This window comes from Petromyzon marinus, chromosome 41, assembly GCF_048934315.1.
Source record: "Petromyzon marinus isolate PM22_M1 ecotype Great Lakes invasive population chromosome 41, UKy_Petmar_22M1.pri1.0, whole genome shotgun sequence".
Classification (NCBI taxonomy): domain Eukaryota; kingdom Metazoa; phylum Chordata; class Hyperoartia; order Petromyzontiformes; family Petromyzontidae; genus Petromyzon; species Petromyzon marinus.
The window spans coordinates 10,173,709-10,197,493 of record NC_133707.1 but is presented as its reverse complement, the minus strand read 5'-3'; the positions used below and the strand labels follow the sequence as shown (position 1 = coordinate 10,197,493).

The 23,785-nt window shown below is 50.5% G+C and overlaps 1 protein-coding gene across 2 annotated transcripts in view; it reads left to right on the top strand.

Moving 5' to 3' along the window:
* ZSWIM8 (zinc finger SWIM-type containing 8) overlaps window positions 1-23,111 on the top strand; it is a 99,872-nt gene extending 76,761 nt beyond the window's left edge. For both annotated transcript variants that reach the window (XM_032969148.2, XM_032969149.2), the window contains exons 15-26: window positions 125-249; window positions 406-652; window positions 948-1,124; window positions 1,871-2,141; window positions 2,975-3,264; window positions 4,996-5,219; window positions 7,458-8,189; window positions 8,734-8,905; window positions 10,169-10,417; window positions 12,066-12,188; window positions 13,307-13,494; window positions 14,146-23,111. In XM_032969148.2, coding sequence (XP_032825039.2) covers window positions 125-249; window positions 406-652; window positions 948-1,124; window positions 1,871-2,141; window positions 2,975-3,264; window positions 4,996-5,219; window positions 7,458-8,189; window positions 8,734-8,905; window positions 10,169-10,417; window positions 12,066-12,188; window positions 13,307-13,494; window positions 14,146-14,352 — 3,005 coding nt within the window. In that variant the 3' untranslated portion in view covers window positions 14,353-23,111. The remainder of the gene's footprint in view (window positions 1-124; window positions 250-405; window positions 653-947; window positions 1,125-1,870; window positions 2,142-2,974; window positions 3,265-4,995; window positions 5,220-7,457; window positions 8,190-8,733; window positions 8,906-10,168; window positions 10,418-12,065; window positions 12,189-13,306; window positions 13,495-14,145) is intronic.
* The last annotated feature ends 674 nt before the right edge of the window (window positions 23,112-23,785 follow it).

Below are 23,785 nucleotides of genomic sequence, written 5' to 3'. Positions count from 1 at the left end.
ATAAATACAAATACTTAAAGTTGTACAACCTGATAGACACACGTATAGATAGAGAGATGGATGTCTTGTCAGACAGACAAACGGCTCGACGGACAATGACCTCGCTGGCCGTCGCGTTCCCCAGGCCTGAAGACGACGGTGAGCGAGGCGGAGCACCCGCTGCTGTGCGAGGGCACGCGGAGGCAGAAGGGAGACCTGGCCCTAGCGCTGCTCATCACCTACAAGGACGACCAGGCCAAGCTCAAGAAGGTGCGCGTGGGGGCGGACGCGGTTGGTTCACTCGGCCGCGTGGAAGCACTTGGCCAGCTCCGCCGAGAACCTGGGCGTAACGCTGTCGCCACGGAATTGTGGAATGTTGACATTGAGAAGTTTCCGAGCCGATGAGTTATCTTTTATTGCTTCCAGATTCTGGACAAGCTACTGGACCGCGAGAGCACCACGCACAAGCCGCAGACCCTCAGCTCGTTCTACTCGTCTGGCGGCAAGCCTGCCAATCAGAAGTCACCCTCCAAGCACGGCAGCCAATCGGCGTCCTCGCTGCACCACAGTGGGGGTAGCCACGGCAACCACCCGGGGAATGCCGGGAGTGCCGCCCTGCCGCTGCGGACTGCCGCCGCCTCCGACACATTTCAGGAGGGCCTTGTACAGCAAGGTGTGTTCAGAGCCAACCGCCAGCTACAGGGTCTGAAGACTCCATCCCCATAGGACGAATCTCAGGATGGCAAACTCAGCCACGGAAACCGATTTGTATTTATGTTGAACTTCTTTCGCACCGTACGTAGCCAGCCGTGCTAATTGGAGGTGCGATTTGACGATTGCGCTTCAGTCCACCGCCAACCTCCCGTCTATTTTGCCGGCACTTTAACTCTTGACTGCAATGCCGACCCCTAACCCTTACCTCCTCCGACCCGTAACCCCCTCTGCCTCCTTGTCTCGTCACGTTGCAGACTGCGCCCAGCCGCGTAGCGGCGTGGCCGATGGGCCTGCAGGGACGGCGACGGACGCGACCGGGGTCTCGGGTCGACCTGAGGGGAAGGTGACGGGCCGGCTTCTGCTGGGGTCTCGCGGCGTCTTCAACGGACGCTCGTGGGGGTCGCCCGTCCGGCCCAAGAAGAAGCACACGGGTGAGCAGCAGCACGGTCGACGGGGTCATCGGCTCTCGGATTTGTGCGTTGCGTTACCGGCCTGCGCCGCTCGCAGTTAGTCGCGAGCGAGGTGGTGCCGTGCGCTCGGGCGCTCGACTTGAAGTGGCCAGGTTTGGGAGTTCAAATTCTACTCATTGGTTTTTTTTCGGTAAAGTCACGTATGTAGAAATACCGTAAAATTATTAAAAGAAATCAATCGCGACGTTTCGACCGCAACACAAGCGATCTTCATCAGGTGTAAAAAAACAAATAGCACATAGGGTGACATCAACGCAACACACCTGATGAAGATCGCTTGTGTTGCGGTCGAAACGTCGTGATTGATTTGTTTTAATATAATTTTATGGTATTTCTACATACGTAATTTATGCAGTCACGAAAGCTTTAATTCTTTAGCTCAAATTCTAGCCGGAGGTCTACTCGGCATCATCATGAATATCGTTTTCATTATATAAGCACGCAATAAATCCCACGCTCGCAACGATTCACAGAATTCTCAGAGGCCTTATTAAACTGCCTCCTCACTCCCTGATATTCTTACCTCCTCGCTGCCTCTTTCTCCTCTTTCTCACTCACCTCCCGCTGTCCCTCCTCACCTCGTCACACCCTCGCTCCCTCACATCTCCCGCTACCCTCCTTCCCTTTCCTCCTTCCTCGTCTCACCCCCCCATTTTCTCTCTTCTCCTCGCCACCTTCATCCCTTCTCCCCCCCCCCCCCCCCTCAGGAATGGCGAGCATCGACAGCAGCGCGCCCGAGACGACGTCGGACAGCTCCCCGACGCTGGCGCGGCGCCCCACGGGGCCTCGCGGGGGCTGGGGCTGCACGTCGTGGGCACGGGGCCAGGACAGCGACAGCATCAGCAGCAGCTCGAGCGACTCGCTCGGCTCGTCCTCCTCCAGCGGCAGCCTCGGCCCCGCCGGCGGCGTCGGCGGCGTCGGCGGCGTCGGCGGGGGCCCCACCGTTAGTGGGCGCAGCAAGGCCGGGGAGATGATCCGGTGAGGAGGGAGCCTCCCTGGCCCCCCCTCCCCCTTTCCTCCCCCCCGGGGTCCTGGTGTGTGTGTGTGTGTGTAGAGGAGGTGGCAAGGGTGTGGGTTCTTCTGTGAGCAAGTTTGGGTGTTGTTGTAAGTGTGCGAGTGCTGTTGTGGGGAGCGGCAGTGTAGCGGTTAGCGCGCTGCGCTATTACACCGGCGACCCGAGTTCGATTTCCGCTATTATCTGAACTGGTCTTTGGCCTCGCCTAGGTCGACTCAGCCTTAAATGAGTACCTGGTGCGGTGGAGACAGGCGGCCGGGCATGGTGCTGGCCATCCACCCCCTCGCGTGCCGTGCCGGCCTTCATAAGTGCTCGCTTACAGCGCTTGCCAAAACGGTCTGTTAAGGCTATGCGGGGGAATCTTTGAGTGCTCTCAAATGAATACGTTTGGGTGTTTGGTTATGTGTACGTGTTTGCAATGGGGAAGCTTTAGTTCTTGCTGGATGGATATTTGCATATTAGTGGTAAGTTGAGGTATTGGTACGTTGATAAACCATGTTTGTAGCTAGGCAGATGATTATAATTACTGAGTCTTTTCCATTTTGAAGGATAAATTAACACACACCATGGCAATAACCCTTTCGTACGAACAAACAAATAGTTCCGAAACCTCCTCGCTATTGTGCCGCCACTTACCCGGTTATGTATGTATGTTGCACTTCCTTGGCACCGTGCGTAGCCAACCGTGCTGTTGGGTTGGTTGTTTCACGACGCGCATCCGAAGCCTCGTCTCCACGCGACCCGCCAACCCCTAGGTCCTTCTCTGACCCGCGCTTGCTTTCGCCCCCGCCCGCAGCTACAAGGGCCGCCGGGCCGAGTGCCACGCACCCCATGTGCCCAACCAGCCGTCGGAGGCCGCCGCCCACTTCTACTTCGAGCTGGCCAAGACGGTGCTCGTGAAGGCGGGCGGCAACAGCAGCACGTCGCTGTTCACGCACCCTTCGTCGAGCGGCGGCCACCAGGGACCCCACCGCAACCTGCACCTGTCGGCCTTCGAGATAGGCCTCTACGCGCTGGGGCTGCACAACTTCGTGTCGCCCAACTGGCTGTCGCGCACCTACTCCTCCCACGTGTCCTGGATCACGGGTTCGTCCGACCATCGCGTTGCGAACGCGCGCGAGAGCACGTTGCTCTCGCGCGCGTGCGGGTGTGGGTTTGTGTTTTTATAGTGGTGGGGGTTGGGGAGATCACTCGCAGGCATGTGGCACCGAGCGTGGCCGTCGGGGTTAGGCCGCGTGTCGGGAACTACTTCTTCTCTCGAGCTTTCGTCACGTGCGACCGTTGGCATCGACAGAAGTGAAAGTCTGCAGCGCCCTGAATCGCCAATGACGGCACTTGAAAACCAATGTTGTCGAATTCGTTTTTTTTTTACTGCATTTGGGTATATTCCAGCTTTGCCGAGGAGTTTAACATCAGTTTGCCTACCATGCGGCAAGAATGTTTCTGTAGCAGGGTGTGTGGGAGAGCGCACTGCTGGTTGGACGCTTCGTTGCATGATATTACTTTAAAAGAACAAGGAAGGAGACGAAATAAATAATATAAACAAACTTTTAATTCGTATTCCGTTAATGCAAAGTGTCAGTTGACAAGCGATTGCAATTTGTATTGCAGCGCCATGCCCTATTACGAACGCATCCGCAGCTGCTTTATTTTCGTATGTCTCGCTTGGAGGCTCGACAACTCCGTGATGCCTGTAATCCAATTAATTTACGCACTGCAACCCGGTGTTAGCAGGGTCGCTTTTGACTATTGAGCAGCCTCAGCAGCAGCAGCAGTCAAACTGTCAGAGCATGGTCCAGCCGAGTTTGGATGGGCCGGGTCCAAGCAGTGCACAATGACTTTAGATTTAATTAAACGGCATACTTGTGTGATGTAATGAAGCGTCCTTAATTTAGAGTGTTGTGTATTGATTTCAAAGGCATATTAACCTATTATCCACACGGGACTACTTGGTAAATTGGTAAGCTGCATCCCTAAGCCGCACTTCAGGAATTAAAAAAGTGAAATTGTCTTCATGCCCAAGTGAACATGGGGAAGTTATCATTGATTGACAGCCACTTAATGAATGTTGCAAACATATTATTACTTAAAATAACATCCTGTCTTTTCAATTTAGGCACATACAGAGAATGCCAAGAACTTAATGGCCAGATAGACTAAGCAAATTGCACGTTTAGAATATGACATTGCAGAAAAGTGTTTTTGGCGTAATCGGTAAGAGGGGTGGGATGCTGTTCCACATGGTGGAAGGCGAGTTAATTGTCACAGGCATTCGGAGTGGCACTCAGAAGGTTGACGGACAAAAAAAAGATCTCGAGTTAGGGTGGAATACTGCATGTATGTTGAACTTCTTTCGCGCACCGTACGTTGTCAACCGTGCTAATCAGAGGTAAACGGAGGTAAGAAAACGTTGCAAGTCAACTTTGACGTCCGTGTTGTGTCTTGAAAAGAAAACGGAAATGTCTCGACTGTTAAAGCCTCTCACCTCGGTGCTCTGCTGTCACCTCGTCGGTGTGGAACTCCGTCCCTTTGCACATTCGCAACATCAACTGCACTCTGACTTTTAAAAAACATCTTAAGGCCTTTATCTGTCTCGTCAGGCTTTCGAGCAGCCCTGAGCTTGGCTCGGTTGTTGACTTATCTGCAAAATCTGGCGTGTTATAAATGTCATTATTATTATTATTATTTGTTCACCTACCGCCCAAGCGTGGGCCCATTCAAGCAACGTGCACGCGTGACGCTTAAAAACAAAACACAACAAGAAGAGTCGGTGTTGATGGGCGGTGCGTGTGTGCCCGTATGTGCGCGCGGGAGCAGGCCAAGCGATGGAGATCGGCAGCGCGGCGCTCAACATCCTGGTGGAGTGCTGGGATGGTCACCTGACGCCGCCCGAGGTGGCCTCGCTGGCCGACCGGGCGTCACGTGCTCGCGACCCCAACATGGTGCGCGCCGCCGCGGAGCTGGCGCTCAGCTGCCTGCCCCACGCGCACGCCCTCAACCCCAACGAGATCCAGCGCGCGCTGCTGCAGTGCAAGGAGCAGGTGCCGTGTGTGGACGGGCGACGCTCAAGTGCCGTCCCCTCTGTCTGTGCTGTGCTGTGCCGTGCGCTTCATCTACCGCTCTTGTGTTTTCCACCTTACACTGTGTTCCACACCTTACACCTGTGTTCCACACCTTACACTGTGTTCCACACCTTACACTGTGTTCCACACCTTACCCCGTGTTCCACACCTTACACTGTGTTCCACACCTTACACTGTGTTCCACACCTCACACCTGTGTTCCACACCTTACACTGTGTTCCACACCTTACACTGTGTTCCACACCTTACCCCGTGTTCCACACCTTACACTGTGTTCAACACCTTACCCCGTGTTCCACACCTTACACTGTTCCACACCTTACCCCGTGTTCCACACCTTACCCCGTGTTCCACACCTTACCCCGTGTTCCACATCTTACACTGTGTTCCACACCTTACCCCGTGTTCCACACCTTACACTGTTCCACACCTTACCCCGTGTTCCACACCTTACACTGTGTTCCACACCTTACCCCGTGTTCCACACCTTACACTGTGTTCCACACCTTACACTGTGTTCCACACCTTACACTGTGTTCCACACCTTACCCCGTGTTCCACATCTTACACTGTGTTCCACACCTTACCCCGTGTTCCACACCTTACACTGTTCCACACCTTACCCCGTGTTCCACACCTTACACTGTGTTCCACACCTTACCCCGTGTTCCACACCTTACACTGTGTTCCACACCTTACACTGTGTTCCACACCTTACACTGTGTTCCACACCTTACCCCGTGTTCCACACCTTACACTGTGTTCCACACCTTACCACGTGTTCCACACCTTACCCCGTGTTCCACACCTTACCCCGTGTTCCACACCTTACACTATGTTCCACACCTTACCCCGTGTTCCACACCTTACCCCGTGTTCCACACCTTACCCTGTGTTTCACACCTTACCACGTGTTTCACACCTTACACTGTGTTCCACACCTTACCCCGTGTTCCACACCTTACCCCGTGTTCCACACATTACACTGTTCCACACCTTACCCCGTGTTCCACACCTTACCCCGTGTTCCACACCTTACCCCGTGTTCCACACCTTACACTGTGTTCCACACCTTACCCCGTGTTACACACCTTACACTGTGTTCCACACCTTACCCTGTGTTTCACACCTTACACTGTGTTCCACACCTTACACTGTGTTCCACACCTTACACTGTTCCACACCTCACACCTGTGTTCCACACCTTACACTGTTCCACACCTTACCCTGTGTTCCACACCTTACACTGTGTTCCACACCTTACCCCGTGTTCCACACCTTACCCCGTGTTCCACACCTTACACTGTTTCACACCTTACCCCGTGTTCCACACCTTACCCCGTGTTCCACACCTTACCCCGTGTTCCACACCTTACACTGTGTTCCACACCTTACCCCGTGTTCCACACCTTACACTGTGTTCCACACCTTACACTGTGTTCCACACCTTACCCCGTGTTCCACATCTTACACTGTGTTCCACACCTTACCCTGTGTTTCACACCTTACCCTGTGTTTCACCTACCCCTGTCACACTTTCCCCTGCGTCCCACCTACCCCTGTGTTCCACCTACCCCTGTGTGTGTTCCATCTTCCTGTGCCTCCCTTCATGCTGAGCGTCCCATCTCCTTCACACTCACACGCTCCTTGTCTCCGTGTCTGTTTCCTTCCTGTGACGCCGTTCTCCCTCTTGCTCCATGCTGTTCCACTTCCTCGTCCTCTGTTCCTCTTGCTGTTTTCCTCATCCTCAACTCGACCTCCTCGTGTTTCCCTCTTGGCAGTGTCTTCTGTTTCCCGGTGTTTCACGCCTCCCGTTTACTTTCTCCTCTCTGTATGCCATTGCCTCAGCTCTCCTTTTTTCCCCAATCTATCCAGCCCCTGTCTCTTTTCTTTCTGTCTCCTGCCTCTCATTCTCTCCAGCCATCTAGTTTCTCCTACTGGACGTCTTTGAAAAAGAGCTTCATAGCTCATCGGGGTTCCTCGAGTCTGAAGAACGATTCTGATTCTTGTCTCTCTAATCTCCGTGTTTCCCTCATCCTCCCCATCCCAATCGCTCCTATCGCCCCATTCGCTCACCACCGCCTGCCTCTCCCTAGCCGCCGCACCCAAGTCAACGACGGCACACGGTACCGCCGCTCACGGACGCCCCTCCGACACTCGCCTCTCCCCCTCCCCTCCCACCGCTCCGTCTCGCAGGACTCGCAGATGCTGGAGAAGGCGTGCGTGGCCGTCGAGGAGGCTGCCAAGGGAGGCGGCGTCTACCCGGAGGTTCTCTTCGACGTTGCCCACCAGTGGCACTGGCTGTACGAGCAGACGCTGGGCGGGCACGCGCGTGGCGACGGCGCCAGCGGCTCGGAGCACGGCCACCGCCACGCGGATCGAGAGCACTCGCCCGGCAGCCACCACCACCACCACCAGCAGCAGCAGCAGAGGGGTGGTGGCAACCCACACGCTGTATCCTTCTCGGCCGTGACGCCCTCCTCTTCCTCCTCCTCCTCCTCTGCCGCCACCGCCGCCGTGGTCTCCCCGTCGCCGTCCTCGCGCTGCCACGCTGTGGTGGCACCCTCGCAGGCCGTGCAGGCTCTGTACCAGGCGCAGCCGGGTGGGCACGTGACCACCGTGCAGCGAGCTGGCGCGGTTATGCACCAGCAGCAGCAGCAACAGCAGCAGCAGCACCATCACCAGCAGCAGCAGCAGCACCAGCAGCAGCAACAGCAGCAGCAACAGCAGCAGCAGCAGGCCGCGTTTGCGTCGTACGCAGCCTTGCCTGCACCAGGGCCGCAGCCGGGACCCACGGCCATCGCGGTGGCGCATCACCACCACCACCATCTGCCCATGTACCCGACGGCGCAGTACGTGGGCCATCGGCACGCCATCCAGCATGTGGCAGCCATCTTCCAGCCGCCCCCCACACCTGGGTACCCTCAGGTAACATGGATACCATCGTCTGGCCCTTCCGCATGACCTTCTCCCTGTCACAGCAGTCTGTCTTTTCTATGTTGAACTTCTTTTGCACGGTACGTAACCAACCATGCTAATCGGCGGTATGGGAGGCCCATGATAACTCTCACAGAGGCGATCCAAAAGTAAATACAATTTTAGTCCAAAGCCGCATGGCTGTTGGGGAATTATCCGACAGAAAACTGGGCAAATTACACAAGGTTGTTATGTATGTTCAACTTCTTTCGCACCATACGTCGCCAACCATGCTAATCGGAGGTACTGCACTTGGCTACAAAAGACCGTCGCTAAAAGTATTTTCCTTCCCGGCGATGACGTCACACGTTGAGCACTCCCTCCAGATGACATCATTCCTCGTGACACCATCACGCAACTTCACGCATCACATGCGCCATGTGATGTCTTGCTGTGCCGCTTCAAAAACGTCACGTCGCTAATTTGAACTCTCCCGCGTTATTTTGAAATTCTGGTTGTGGATAGAGACATTTTTGTTGTTGTTGTTGCTCTCCAGGGAATCCACCCAGCGTTCCTGCCGGCACAGTACCAGTACACGGGGGCTGGGGGGCCCCACCCATCTCTGCCCACGCCTCCCATGCCCCTGCCCGGTGTGGCCATGCAGACGGTGCCGCAGGTGGCGGTGCACCACGCCTACCAGCCCGACGCCGGGCTGCAGCTGACGCCCGGCAAGGAGACGCCTGGGTCACCGCTGACACTCGCACAAGTGACACAGATCCCCCGTAGAGCCTAAACAGACTGTTGGGGCAAGTGCTGTTAGCGAGTAGCAACGATGAAGGCCGGGATGGCACACAAAGGGGTGGGTGGCCATCGCCACGCCCGGCCGCATTTGTCTCCCTGGTGGTGATGTTTACACACTGCACCAGGTACTACACCGGGTACTACACCGGGTACTACACCAGGTACTACACCAGGTACTACACCGGGTACTACACCAGGTACTACACCGGGTACTACACCAGGTACTACACCAGGTACTACACCGGGTACTACACCAGGTACTACACCGGGTACTACACCAGGTACTACACCGGGTACTACACCAGGTACTACACCAGGTACTACACCAGGTACTACACCGGGTACTACACCAGGTACTACACCAGGTACTACACCGGGTACTACACCAGGTACTACACCGGGTACTACACCAAGTACTACACCAGGTACTCATTTTAGACTGAGTCGACATACGGGAGGCCCAGGATCGGTTCGGATAATCATCACTGGTGTTGGCTGTGAGCGGGAATCGAACTGGGGTTGTCGGATTCGTAGCGCAGCGCGCTAACTGCTACACTACCGCTCCCCTCTTACACCAGACACACACCATTGTGGATATCACGATGCTCGCTAACACTTAACACCAAACCTTACTCGCACGTATGCCATCACATGTACTCTGGCTAAACCAATAATATTACGATGGCATATACCAAAATATACACTGAATACTTACTTAAAGCGCCCTGTACACTTTGATTGCTAACACATACACCATCTGTGCACGGTGATTACAAACATAAACCACCATGTAAATGACTGTTGGAGGTGGAGCGGTGGCGCAATGGTTAGCACGCTAAGCGATGAGCCCTGGGCCCTGAGTTTCGAGTTGTGGGTTACGGCTAACCATCAGTGGCGAGTTGTGTCTGAACTGGTCCTGCAATCGCCCCACTCCCTTTCACCAACTTGCACTGATCCACGTGATGAAGTCAGATCAACCATCCATGTCAGTGACCACCTGCACGGTGCGGCGGTGCCGTCATCAAATCACAGATCGTATGTAATCCTTTCTATCGCGCATGGCTGGGATCGTGAGCACAAGATTAAACTTTTAATCGAAATGAATTGTTTACTCGCCGCGAGGAACATCGTGCACAGGCCACACGCACGTGTGCGCGGGCTAACCCCAAACGCACGTCTCCCGTTGACAGTGGCGTTTGGAGCCGTGCAGACTGGGCCGTCCTTCCAGCTGCTCTCCGGGCCGACCCTGCAGACGCTGCCGCCAGTGTCGCAAGCCGCCCCCCCGCCACAGGCACCCCCCGCTGGAACTCAGACGCTGGCGGCTGACGAGCAGCAGCAGCAACAGCAGCAGCAACAGCAGCAGCAGCAACAGCAGCAGCAGCAGCAGGTGGTGGTCAGCCCTCAAGGTCTGCTCCACCTATTGTCCGCCTACAGAGTCGGTGAGTGAGGGTGGCCACGGTGAATGTGCGTGTTTATGTTTAATGGGGATTGCTGCTGCAGTGGGTAATAGTTGTTGCGCTGCGCTATGAACCCGTCAACCCCAGTTGATTCCTGGCCACGTCGGAGGATGGTATCCGCAGCTGCCGTGAGCCTCTCCCATTGATCAACTCGTACTTAAATGAGTACCTAGTGTGGGTAGCACTCGGCGAAATAACGTCAGCTGAGCATGATGCTTGCCAAACCACCACTGCCTGGCTTCATAGGAGCTCGCTAACAGCACTTGCCCCAACAGCCTTGCTAGGCTATACAGGAGATTCAAACTTGATTTGAAGCTTTCGTGACTGCAGGAAGTACTCTTTGGTTCTTTCGGTAAAGTCACGTAGAAAGAAAATAAATTAAATAATAGAATACGGCGTTTCGATTGCAACACAAGCAGTCATCATCAGGCAGAACTAAATTTGAGAGAGAGACAAAACACAGACGCAGACACACAAGCAGAGAGAGACAACACAGAGAGAGATAGACACACAGAGACCCACTGCCTCTGTGTCGAGGCCTTAAATAGAGGGGGGGGTGGGCAGAGAGAGAGGTGGGTCTGCTGGGTCAGCTGCTGGAGCAGACAAATTAGCATGTCACTGAAAGACCCAACAAGACTGGTACATTTTAGAGAGAGTTGTGTGGAAATCCACCCCGAAGCGACCGAGGGAGAGAAAAAAATCTGTTGTGTGTCTCTCTCTGTGTGTCTCTGTGTTGTCTCTCTCTGCTTGTGTGTCTGTCTGTGTGTCTCCGTGTCTGTGTTTTGTCTCTCTCTCTCAAATTTAGTTCTACCTGATGACGACTGCTTGTGTTGCAATCGAAACGTCATACTCTTATTTATTTATTTTTCTTTCTACGTGACTTTACCGAAAGAACCAAGGAGTATTCAGGAGATCTTTGACTTTATGATGGGGAGTGGTGCCATGGTGGCTAGTACAGCGTGATACAGTTCCAGTGAACAGAGTTCGATTCTTGTCCACGGATAACACCAGTCGCGAGTGGTATCTGAACCTGTCCTGGGCTTCAATGAGCACCTGCTTGCTATCGTGCGTAGACATTGCCACTGGCGGCCCCGTCACCTTCTGGTGTGCATTTCTGGTCTTAATCAGTGCTTGCTAAATCACTTGCAAATATAGCCTACATTTATGGTATCAAAATTATGCATAACGAATGGCTTTTACCCTTTCAAGCAATAATACAAGTGTGAAGATATAACTGTATGATATTGGTCACGAAAGCCTACGTGTTAAACAATCCGAGCTATTGATACTTTGATATTTGCATTGCGTTTATGCCGTCTGCCTTTTGGCATTCTACAGTTTAACGCCGGTGGTGAGACATGGCCATGAAGGAGGCCGTCTCTGGAGTAGGCCGATAATTTTCAAAGACAAATGCGTACACTGTCAAAGCACGTTTGTTTGCACGTTTTACCACAAGCGTGTGTGGTTAATGCCGACTTGATGCCTATTTGGTGTTTGATCGTCTTAGCACCTCCTGTATTTCTGCCAGAAAGGGTGTAAAGCCCCTTGTCTTTTTGTTGCCTACGAAACTGAATGGGGGGAGCGGGCGGGGCGTGGTTGGCATCGTGCGCATCTGCCTGCGTCTGCTCAGGGATGCTCGCGCTGGGGATGCTGGGACGGCGAGCGCACAACGACCACCCCAACAACATCTTCTCGCGCAGCCCACCCTACACAGAGGACGTCAAGTGGCTGCTTGGCCTTGCCGTCAAACTCGGTACGCCTGCCACGCTCCTCCCTACCGCGCGCCTCCCTCTGCCCCCGCTCCCTCCAAACCCCCCTCCACACACACACACACACACTCGCGCACGAAGCCGGGGCAGATGAAGCAAGATCCAGTGGTCGGGGTTAAGGGGGTGCACCTGACGGTTCACACGGGGCGATCGTGCCAACCGACCGCGCGCGTGAATCGCAGCGTGTTCCGATCAAGGATGAGCTCTTGCCCTGATCGTCTGTGCGGGTGTGATTTAATTTTGTGTATCGATCTGTCCGATTTCGCACCCCGGATGAGCACGGTTGGCTACATGTGGTGCGAATGAAGTTCAACATCGATACATAAATGCATATCCAGAGTTATAACATAGGATAACGGATGTAACGATTGAGCCGCTCGACGAGTTGGTGAACTGTCACTATTGTAACACCTGAAGTGATTCAATAATAACAACAACTTACTTGCACTTTCATTCTGTCAACAGTATTGTGGGCATGTAGGGTATATGCAGGCATGTGAACCCATGCTTGCTTAAACAGAAAGACACTTTGGCTTTGTTGAAATTCTAGGATTGTTCTGGAAGGGATCGTTCAATATTATGAATGCGTGTCATGAGCAATACCGTACAACAGGGTTAAATCTGATTAACTTGTTTGCGAAATTTTGAAGTGCCCTTGATCCAAGGGGGAGGGGAGGGGGATAGGAAGCAGTATAAGCTGTTTACAAATCTCGACACTTAATTTTTTTTAATACTCATTCATATGTTGACTGCTGAAAGATCCGTAACCTTGTCAGTCGATCGTGGCGAAGGCTACGATTTTGGCATGGTCATTTTAAGCAAACTTCACTGGCAAGGCACGATAACAAAAAAATTCACAGCCGAGGTGCAAAGATCTCACTCGGCCTCTTTCCAATTCACGCTTTCTCTGGAAACCGTGACCAACTTGACAAAAACGACAGTCGCAGCATTCGCCACAACCGCAGTCATCCTGGAGTCCGAGATTGTAACGCGGGGTGCGCTTGCGTGCTGCACAAAGCTGTTGCCGGCCGTCAGCCGCTCTTGAACCCTCGTGCCGTCTGGGTCTCCCCCCCCCCCACAATCGCGTCCCCCGGCCCCACAGGCATCAGCCACGTGCACCAGTTCTGCATGGGCGCCGCCAAGGGCCTCTTGAGTCCGTTCGTGCTGCAGGAGCTGATCCTGGAAGCGGTGCAGCACCTGTCACGGCAGAACCCGGCCAACCTGCACGGGCACCTGCGCTCACCCGCGCTCAGCCAGCTCGTTCAGCGCTGTCAGCAGACGTACAGACAGGTGGGCTGGGGGCCGCCAACCCGTGCATCACCAAAGACACAGATCCCCCTTCCTAGGCTTCAGTGCCCCCTTTTCAAACTCTTTAAACTATCTTTTTTTTTTATTTCACCAGGTAAAGCCAACTGAGCTATGTAGCTCATTTTTTTTTAGAAGCAACCTGGCCACAAATGGTGGCTCAGCGAAGTGGCTTATCACGTGTGGAAATGTTTAGCCGCCAAACACTCACGTTTCTAAATGTGGAGGGAAAAACGGGAGGACCCAGAGAAAAATCTGCGCACCCACAGGGAGAGACATGCAAACTCCAAATATAGAGGCATCACGGATCGGGATCGAACCCTCGACCTCCTGTATACCAGGAGAAGTATTTAACGTCTCGCCACTGTGGCACTGGCATAGCCCAGCCCAGCCAGCACAAGGCCCTTACAGCATGGTTGGTTTTCCACTGGCGATTTGCTGTGCCAAGCCAGAACCAAAGAGTGATACGCTGGCCTAATAAGGACGAGCAGGGGCCAGACGCGGGGGGTTGTGCTCATAACTCATTCACTGCGTCCAACATCACCACCCTCTCGTGTGCCATGCCGGACGCCATAGGTGATTGCTAGCAGTCTGTTAAAGGCTACATGGGGGCTCTTTGCTTTTGTCTTTGTGCAGTGCATCGAGCATCGTTTGTACCACATCAGCCCGGCGGACTACGACGACTTTGTGAGCCTCATCTGCAGCGCGAGGGCCGCCTTCTGCCTCACGCCCGTCGGCATGGTGCAGTTCAACGAGGTGCTGCAGGGCCTGCGCCGCTCAAAGTACTGCAAGAAGGAGCTGTGGCAGCGCATCTTCGCCGAGATGGCCACGTACACTGCGTGATGGGCACCCCCCATCGCTCCGGTCTGCGTCTAATGCTGCTCGCCTGCTGGACTGTGGGCCGCTGTCAATAATTCCTTGCAGTATTGGCTACATCCAGTACCGCTCCCCCCCCCCCACCTACCTACCTTTGCTCAGTTGTGCTGCCCCTTTCGTCCAGTGCTGCCCCCTTCCATTCAGTGCCACCCACATTCAGCAACGGCTGCCACCTACACACGTCATTCACTGCCACCCCTTACATCTGCTACCAGCCACCATCTTCATCCGCTGTCACCTTAGACCGGTGCCGCCCCCTTGATGCGTAAAGATGGATTCCCAAGCTCGCCTTTCCTGCCTGGCGCCCGCCAAGCAAACGCACATCGACGCTCGGCGAATTGTGGTCGGGACGAACGGAGGTGGCGTGCGCTGCACTGATGTGACGGCGTTACGGTCAGACTAGCGGCTGCGGTCTCGTCCGCCCCCCCCCCCCCACCCTCTCTCGCGAGCCCAAACACACCAACACTGTCTGCCCCCGTGTGGCGGGTCCGGTCGACGGAACGGGCCGAGATGCGCGCCGGCATTGCGCCGCTGCCCTCGGGCCCGCGCCGATCTGCACGCCGGCGTTCTAATGCCACGTTCTCGCCCGTGACGTCTCCGGTACCCCGTTGCAGAGCCCGGCAGCCAAGGGGCGCCGCTGCCCCGCCGCCTGACGTCCACCCACCCGTCTGCCTCCCGTCTCCGGGAGTTGTCTCCCTTGTGAGTCCGTCCAACGTCTTGGCTGCCTGCTCCGTTTCATTTTCTTACCAGGTCTGTCTGGGTGATCCTGATGCTGTCCTCCCCCCCCCCCCCCCCCGTGCAGTTTGTTTGCCGAGGGTAGCGGTGATTGGACGAGCTCACTGCAAATTGTCGTATATATTTTTTTCTTCGTTCGTTGTTTCTTCCAATACACGTCCATGGCCTCTAGTATTGTGTTTTTGTTTTCTTTGATTTGTTTTTTGTAATTATGAAGCCTAACCAGCGCGGTTAATCAATTGGATTGTTGCTCAGATCCTTCGGCAGAAGTACAAAATGCAATAAAACTACCAGGTTGTGTGTAGAGCCTGTAACTTGTGGTATACTCACCCAAACTCTGCATATCATCATTCAAAGTCAAGTCACAGGCAAAGGGGGTTCCCACTGCCCATACTAGCTGGCATGAGGTGGCATACATGTTCATGTGAGATGACACACATGTTCATCGGTGGTCCTGAACCAGCTGTGGAAATTCCATGTTTCCATGTCAAGAGACCAGTCTTTATCAAGGGACCCTCAACTTTTGTCAATTCCAGAAAGTGGTAGAGATTATTTCAGCTACAGAGGAGGTGCGATGGGCTGAGTTGACCCCTGACTAGGCTGGGTCGCTCTTGACCTTCCATTTGTGAGTTGAGAGCTTCAAGCGATGATTCCACCTCGACATGTACACCATCTTGGATGGAAAGTATATTCTCTAGCGAGTGAGAAACACACGTGGTTTGCTTTGTTTTGTCAACAAGTTAACGCATTCACAATTTGTGTAAGAAATCTTTTAAAAACTAATTTTCATCTTCCCAGCCAAAAAGGAGTGTTTGGGGGGGTCCCATTTCCCCAATCATTAGCATGACACTTTGTTTACAAAGACTCATAACCCATTGTAGTTTGTTATAAATGCTTGCAGGTGTAGCGTCTTTTTAAACAAAAGTTTTTCATACGAACCCAGATGTCGGCGGCACGCCATCATGGTTGTAAACAAGTTTTGGGCAAACATCCTGAGTTTCGACCGCTGTCTTTGAATGCGCGGTAGGGAACAGTGGTGCGCTGTGTCCATTTAGAAATTACACAGCGTATATTTTTGTGACGTTTAAACCATCCGTTTGCTGTCGGGTGGCTCGCTTTGGCCGAGTTCAGCTCGTAAATCCCCGTGGAGTACCAGTAACAAAAAACATATACGAAGCATTTTTGTAAGTGTGAAGGTTGTCAGAATTTAAATCAATTCTGAATGATAACAATTTTACCATTTATGGTTTTTATTAAATACAACAAGAAACCCAGCACAGAAATATCTCCAGATCCAGGTTTTAATTTATGTAGATGATTTAAATACATATACAAGTTTCCATACACAGCTCAGTTTTGTGATTTGTTTTTAAAATGGAACAAACCGTCTCAGTAAAGGACATCAAACACATATTTTCTGCTCACGTTTGCCAGCGCCCTTAACAAGAAGCAAGTTCCAAGGGTGACTGCTGTTTGCCCTCATATACTGGAGATATAAAAACGAAAATGGGTTTATATTTAACCGCACCAGATGTGGTGGATGGTAGTGATAACTGTACCGGAGGTTCAATTATGCCCACCACCACGATAGCAAAAAATCCCTACGTCAAGAGCTTCATCGCAATTACACGCCGTCTCGTCAAGATTGTGGTTGATGATGAGATCAACTAGGAAGTTAGTTATTCATGCTCCAAACATTGACGTGAGAACGCCATTCCATTGCCCAGCACTCAGGGAACTCTACTCATGCATATATTGTTGTTTGCGTACGCATTAATTTAATGTATACATATAGGCGCAGGGGCTCCCCTCTTCCCCTCGTGCCCCTCCTCCCCCTCGGGGTGGGTGGGGGGCAGAGATCCCAGTGTTTTAAGTTCCTTACCTACGTGGGTTTATATTTAACCACACATTGTGAGGTGGAGTGTTGGTGGTAATGACGCGCTAGGTGGTCACCACCCGCTCCGATAACTTCACCGAAAGTTCAGTCATGTCCATCACTTGACGACAAAAATCCGTAGGTCAAGCGCTTAGTTGCAGTTGCACGCTGCCTCGTCGGATTGTGTTTGAACAAGTGAATAAGGAAGAAAGTTTCCTCTCCAAATTAGTTTTATTTTGCTTGTGTCCCCCTTTTCTTTTTTTTAACAAATGTTGATTGGGAGCAAACATTGGTCCGACACCTATTGACCCATTAACTCAATCGTTTTCCGTTTGCTAATTTTATCATCGCACACGTAGCTCTGCTTGGCACGTGCACGTTGATTATGTCTTTGAATTGCATTTCTCCTCTGTAGTTCCAGGTTTGGCCCTGCTCTGGTTTGATGTGGTCCTACTGCCTCTTCAATTTAACCCACTGCTCAGCTCTCCGATGTGTCTTCGTGTTCGTACTGCGCGTTCGTTCCGCGTGTTTTGCACGGTGTGATGTCTGGCGTTTCGGCACGTTGGAGAAGAGCGTACCAGTCATCATGCCTGATAGAACACGCGGTGCGACCCAGAAACACGCCGGAGTTCGATACGGCACAACCCGCGAACACATAGGCAGCAACCGTGGCTAAAATGGAACTTTCCTGGAGTTAGTGTGTTTTTTCCGGATAACGTGGACGGTGTTCAAACGTAACGTTTCCCATTCTCCGCAATGTTTTCGGTCACCAAATTGATGTACACGTTGCGCAATTGGCATTCTGATACACGTCGAATGCGTGGTCTGATTCGGAGCCAACTACGCACCCAACTAGCTCCACAGAACCGCTCGGCATGGTCAGAAATGACCCGACATCACAGGCTCTAACCAGACATCACTCATGGTCCCGTCTGTGACATTCCCTACAATTTGCTCTTGTCGATCCTGCAAATGATAGCAGTTTGCACATGACGGCCTGGTTTTAATGTCAAGTGGCTATTCGTGATTCCCAAGATTAAAAAATTCTAGAAAATATGAATGGGTAAAAATATATTTTTTGGTACATTTTGGTCCGAATATTTCCCCGTTTGCAGCCAATTCCTGGCTATATTTAGCAGTGTTTTTTGCTGACTGATATGTTTTATGTTAAAATGCTCAACGTCAATGGACTGACATGGAAATCGATGATTGTCAGGCCACAGGCAAGTACACGTAGTGAATGTCACTACGATATAAGGTTGTGATTGTGTCAAATTTAGTTTTCAGAGGCAGAATTTCTTTAAAATTGGTGTGAACTAAGAATGGTTTGTATATACAAATTGGGTAAACGTGTGTTGGTTACATCACGTCTAAAGTTAATTGCTGCATGATCTTTAAGAGCACCAAATGTCACATCACAAAACGCGCAATTTCGTACATTGCATATTGAACTATTCGTGCGGCACCATCATAATTGTACATGGCACATACGCGTGCCTGATAATTGTTTTGTTTTGTTGTACGTGATTCGGACAAGATCGATACCAAACCCAAACAAACCAGGATGAAAAACAAGACTAACACAATACTAATTCATTTATTGAAGGAAAAAAAAATGGGATTGTCCGTTTGAAAAGCACATTATACGGGGTGGTTTCTACATCTTAACTTGCTGGAGATGACACGAAAAGAGAGTTATCTTTTTCTCAAATTCGCAGCATCCTTTCAACGTGCCACGCTCTTAATTTGAACCGTGAGGCCACCGTCATGCGGGCGGAAAAACCCCGAGCAATGTCATTGGTGGGCAGCAGAGGCAAGTGATGAATGACCTGGTCGCCGTTTAAATTCAGTTTGTACCCCCCCCCCCCTAGTGGTGTGTCGACTCGTGTGTTCTGAGAAGAGATTATTTTGCGATGTATGCAAATTATATCTAGATAACGTGCTCGTGAGCCTTTCGGCTCAGAGCGTCGACTGAACGATACTGAAGAAAACGACGGACGGCACACATCACGACGGACGAGACCGTACGAAACACGTAACCACTACAAGATGAGGTGACAACCGAGAAAACGGACAGTACCTACGAGACAAAAAAAAATTATTGTCGTGCAGAATGGTGACCATTAATTTTAAATCGCCACCGAGCGAATTGCTCGCACATCTCATTCTAATTTGCAGACTCGATGCGACTCGGCTATACCATACATTATGGTACTTGAAGGCGGTTATAGGACAGGACAGTCAGCTTCACACCACACAAGACCTCATGATTACAGCGACAAAGTGCATTTTCAGGTGCGGCCACAGTGCGGTACATTGGGCGGCATTATTTCTCCCGGTGTTCGTGTTACAAGCGGAGAGGTGTCCAGTTGCTTTGAAAACTTAAGGCGCCGCAATAACAGATTGCGCCCCGGTGAAATGTTCGGCTGATTTTGCAGCCCGGGTCGTTGTGTAGTGTCCACCACGTGTTATTCGTGAAGTGTTTGAGTGACTGGGCGGTTGTATTGTGAGGCTGTAAAAAAACAAATGTGCGCGTCTTGTGTAATTGCAGCGTCCTCTTGCGGAAACGGAACCCTCCTCTCTCCGTAGCAGCTTCACACGAGGCACACAAAAAAAAAACAACTCAACACATCCGTCAATAACGCAGCTTGAAAAGGAAGGGTGTCTATGTAGGTGACTTTTTATGGCACGCGTGCACAATCGTTTTAACTGCCGATGGGTTTATGAGTTGCGAAACGGGAGTTCACGTGAGGCAAACTTCAGGGAAGAACTTCATTTGAGTTCCTAAGACAAAATACCCCCCGTGTGTAGCCTTTAACAGACTGCTGGGGCAAGTGCTGTTAGCGAGCACTAATGTAGGCCGGCACGGCACACCCGGCCGCCTTTGTCTCCCGATTGGCGATGTTTGCTACGCACTTGCACCAGGTGCTCGTTTGAGACCGACTGATTGGAGTTCCTCACACTACAACACACGGGCACTCGTAAGACGCCTTCCCGTCGGAAGTCCCCGATCACACGTCGCAAACCCCTGTCCCCCTGTCCCCCGAAATGGTTCTAGAAAGTTCCTCTTAACGACTCCTTTCCCTTTTTGATTTAAAGCTTTCGTGACTGCAGTAATTCATATTCTTAGTTTTTTCGGTAAAGTCACGTTGAAGAGAAACAACAAAATAACAAAATATATATATTTTATTGTTTTATATATATTTTGTTATTTTGTTGTTTCTCTTCAACGTGACTTTACCGAAAAAACTAAGAATATGGACTCCTTTCCCTTTTAAATTTTGATTTAAAGCTTTCGTGACTGCAGGGATTAATATTCTTGGTTCTTTCGGTAAAGTCACGTAGAAGGGAAACAATAAAATAATAAAAATATAAAACAATAAAATTCTCACGACGCTTCGACTGCAAAACAAGCAATCATCATCACCAGGTGATGATGATTGCAGGTCCTTAATTTTATTCAGGATGCATCGCCAGGTGATGATGATTGCTTGTGTTGCAGTCGAAACGTCGTGATAAATATATTTTTTATTTTTTTATTATTTTATTGTTTCCCTTCTACGTGACTTTACCGAAAGAACCAAGAATATGACTCCTTTCCCGCCCTATCTCTCCTCCTGTCCCCCGTCTGCTTTTTCTTGCCGGCTGCTTTCCCGCCGCCTCCTTGTGTTGGATTAATTTCGACCGTGTCCTTGCCTAACCTCGATGTGACCCAACCCGGCCCTGACAAAAATAGATTTAGTCTCGAATAAAAAAATATTGTTTTTTTTAATCTAAGGCATTAAACAGAATACACCAGCTTTAGAAAATGTGTCCCTCTCGAGTCCAGGAGAGGTATTTTTGCAAGTCCTTAATTTTATCCAGGATGCAGTGATTGATAAGGAAGATTATTATTTCTGCGAGCGAGGTGACGTCTGGAGGTCACCACCAGTTGTGCTAATATAGCCCACGTGTGTTTTTCTTTACAGATTGGGGGCCCTAAAACCAGGCATTTTCAACTAAATTTGCTCAACTGTTCAGAGAGAAATGTCATGCAAACAGTTTCACGTAACTTAAGACTCCTTGCCATTGCATCATTACTTGTGATTCAAGGTCGCAATTTGATTCAGAATCACTGCAATTTGAGCAAGGAACTACTCTTAACTTTATTCGGTGAATGGTAGCACCTTTCGTAGCTTGCTGGGGTGGATTCCATCTCACTACGTAGAGCGCATGATTTGCCAAGTGTCGATTCTACAAGCGATTTGTTACACGTATCTCGAGCCTTAGAATCAATGACAGTCGAGGGAGTTGATGCATCGTTACACCCCTATCCGATGCACACAACGCGAGTGGTGTGTTGTTGTGTTTGTTCGCATACTGAGGATTGTGTTCAAACGCGTGAAAACTCCATTTAAATTTGGCCACGTGGCTTTGTTAACAAAAATTCCCCCACTCTCCCGCGTATCGTTAATTCGCGCAATTCTCAATACGTCGGGGCAAATGACCGTCTGAGCGGACGCGTCTATATTTGCGTCTTTTTTTCTTGTTTACTTTTCATTCAAGACATTTCTCATTGAAACACTGATGTCGTGCACCCCCTCTCGTACCCACACCTGAACGAGCCCGCGCGATCCGTTTGAACTGGGAAGGGGTTCCACACGCACTGGCTAACTGAGAAATGTCAAAATTGGCGTCAGGTACCGCGCAGGTAAACTGGAACTCTATCTCGCGCCGTCTCCCCGCCGGTGTCGAGACGGCCGACGATTGAGTTGGTGTGTTTTTGTGTTGTGTCGGGCAGAAGGGGGGGCGGGTAGCATTTGTGTTTGCAACCTCGATTCTAACCACGGGCCCGAATGGCTGGGGGGGGGGGGGGTGAGGTGGAAGAGGGGGGGGAGGTTCCTCTTTCCACGCCTTGCAAACCGTGCTCCGGCCCGTTAGGTATTAACAACAAGAATGACGCAAGGTGCTTTATTTTCCCATGCGAGAAAGGACGAAGAGGGCACAAAAAATAACGACTCTGAAGAGGCCGTTGACTTAGAAAGGAATTGAGAGCATGGTGGGAGATGTTCGTGAAAAAAATTAAGTCGATATTTTTGTATAATCGTTTTACCGATTTCGGATTTGTCGTCTTTCCCCCCCTCCCCTTTTCTGAACGCATGCTGACGATGCATTTATTTTTGGGTGTTGCTGTTTAGGTGTGGTGACGATTTGATTCCGTTACCACGTTTTTGTTGGGTTATATGCGTGTGTTCGGCAGGATTGCCCTCTTTTGGCCGTGTGAAACCCCCTTAAGGGGTTATTGCCGAGCCCTAAGCAATGTAACCCAATGATTGTGTCTCCTTCACGGTGGCCATTGGTGACTGACATGGAATCAGGCGGCACGTATAAAATATCGGGTGTGAAAGGAGGCATCATGATTGTTTTTTTTTTCTTTGAAGGATGACACAGTTATGACAACTATACCACAGGATTTACAACTGCCGTTTTTACTTGGTGATCGATTTTTTTTCGTTACTTTCTAAAAAAAAAATTTCAAAAATTTCTCCACAAAACTAACAACAATTACGGGGAAAGAATTTGTATTGCAACAATTAGTTATTTTCTCCCTTAAAGTACAAAGTGTTATTTTTTTGAAAAATATTAAGCAGCTATGAATGGAAGTGGGTGATAATTCTTCATATAATAAAAATATAATTGCCGGAACGTTAAAATAATTGTGGAAAAAAAATTAGAATTTTTTTTTATTGCTTATTCATTGAGTAATTGTGTTTAATGTTTCATTATTTTTTAGACTTGCAGTGTTTATAACATTCCTACGTGTATTGCTTTTTTTTCTTGTATATTTCTACTTTGTAAACAAACTGGTAAAGGTTCCATGCTTTGTTTGTGTGTGCAGAAAATCAGTTTAGGCAAGCGAGTGGTTGTGTGTGTAACGGAATGGACCTACAAGTGGGACAGTCTCCCTTACCCACAACTGACTTTACTTTGATCGTTTTATACAAATGATAACGTGTAAAACCCTGTTTCATTTCTCTGTTGGTTTGTTATCGTAGAGATGTGTTGAGCCGTTTTCCTCCAACCTGTTTAGGAAATGTATCAAATTACTTTATGAAATAAAAAAACATTTCTCAAACTGTGTGCTTGTGTGTTTTACATTATGAGACTTCCTTTGCCAGAAACAAGATATAGGAATAGGTTTTACCCTTTTAACTGGCACAAAAACTGACACCTTTATTCAAGGCATCATGTTTGCAATAACCACAACACAAGCAGTCAAAATGCAAACAAAAAAGACAACTCTGATAATAATATTGGCACTGTCCTTGAATTTGATTGGTCCACACCCGAGACGGCTTTTCTTAGAGCCTAGTCTAGCCTAGTCTAGGCTCTTAAGAAAAGCTGTCTCGGGTGTGGACCAATCAAATTCAAGGACAGTGCATATTATTATCAGAGTTGTCTTTTTTGTTTGCATTTTGACTGCTTGTGTTGTGGTTATTGCAAACATGATGCCTTGAATAAAGGTGTCAGTTTTTGTGCCAGTTAAAAGTGTAAAACCTATTCCTATGTGTGCTTGTGTGTTTTATCATAACTGGAGTATTCCAGTGTTCACTCATTTTCAGACGGGGGTGGGCAGGGGGGGGGGGAACGTTCGCTGAGAAGACATCGTCAGTGTGAGGGCCGCCACGTGTCTAAAATAATTGGGTTTTCACCTGTGTATCACCTGTGTATCACCTGTGTATCACCTGTGTATCACCTGTGTATCACCTGTGTATCACCTGTGTATCACCTGTGTATCACCTGTGTATC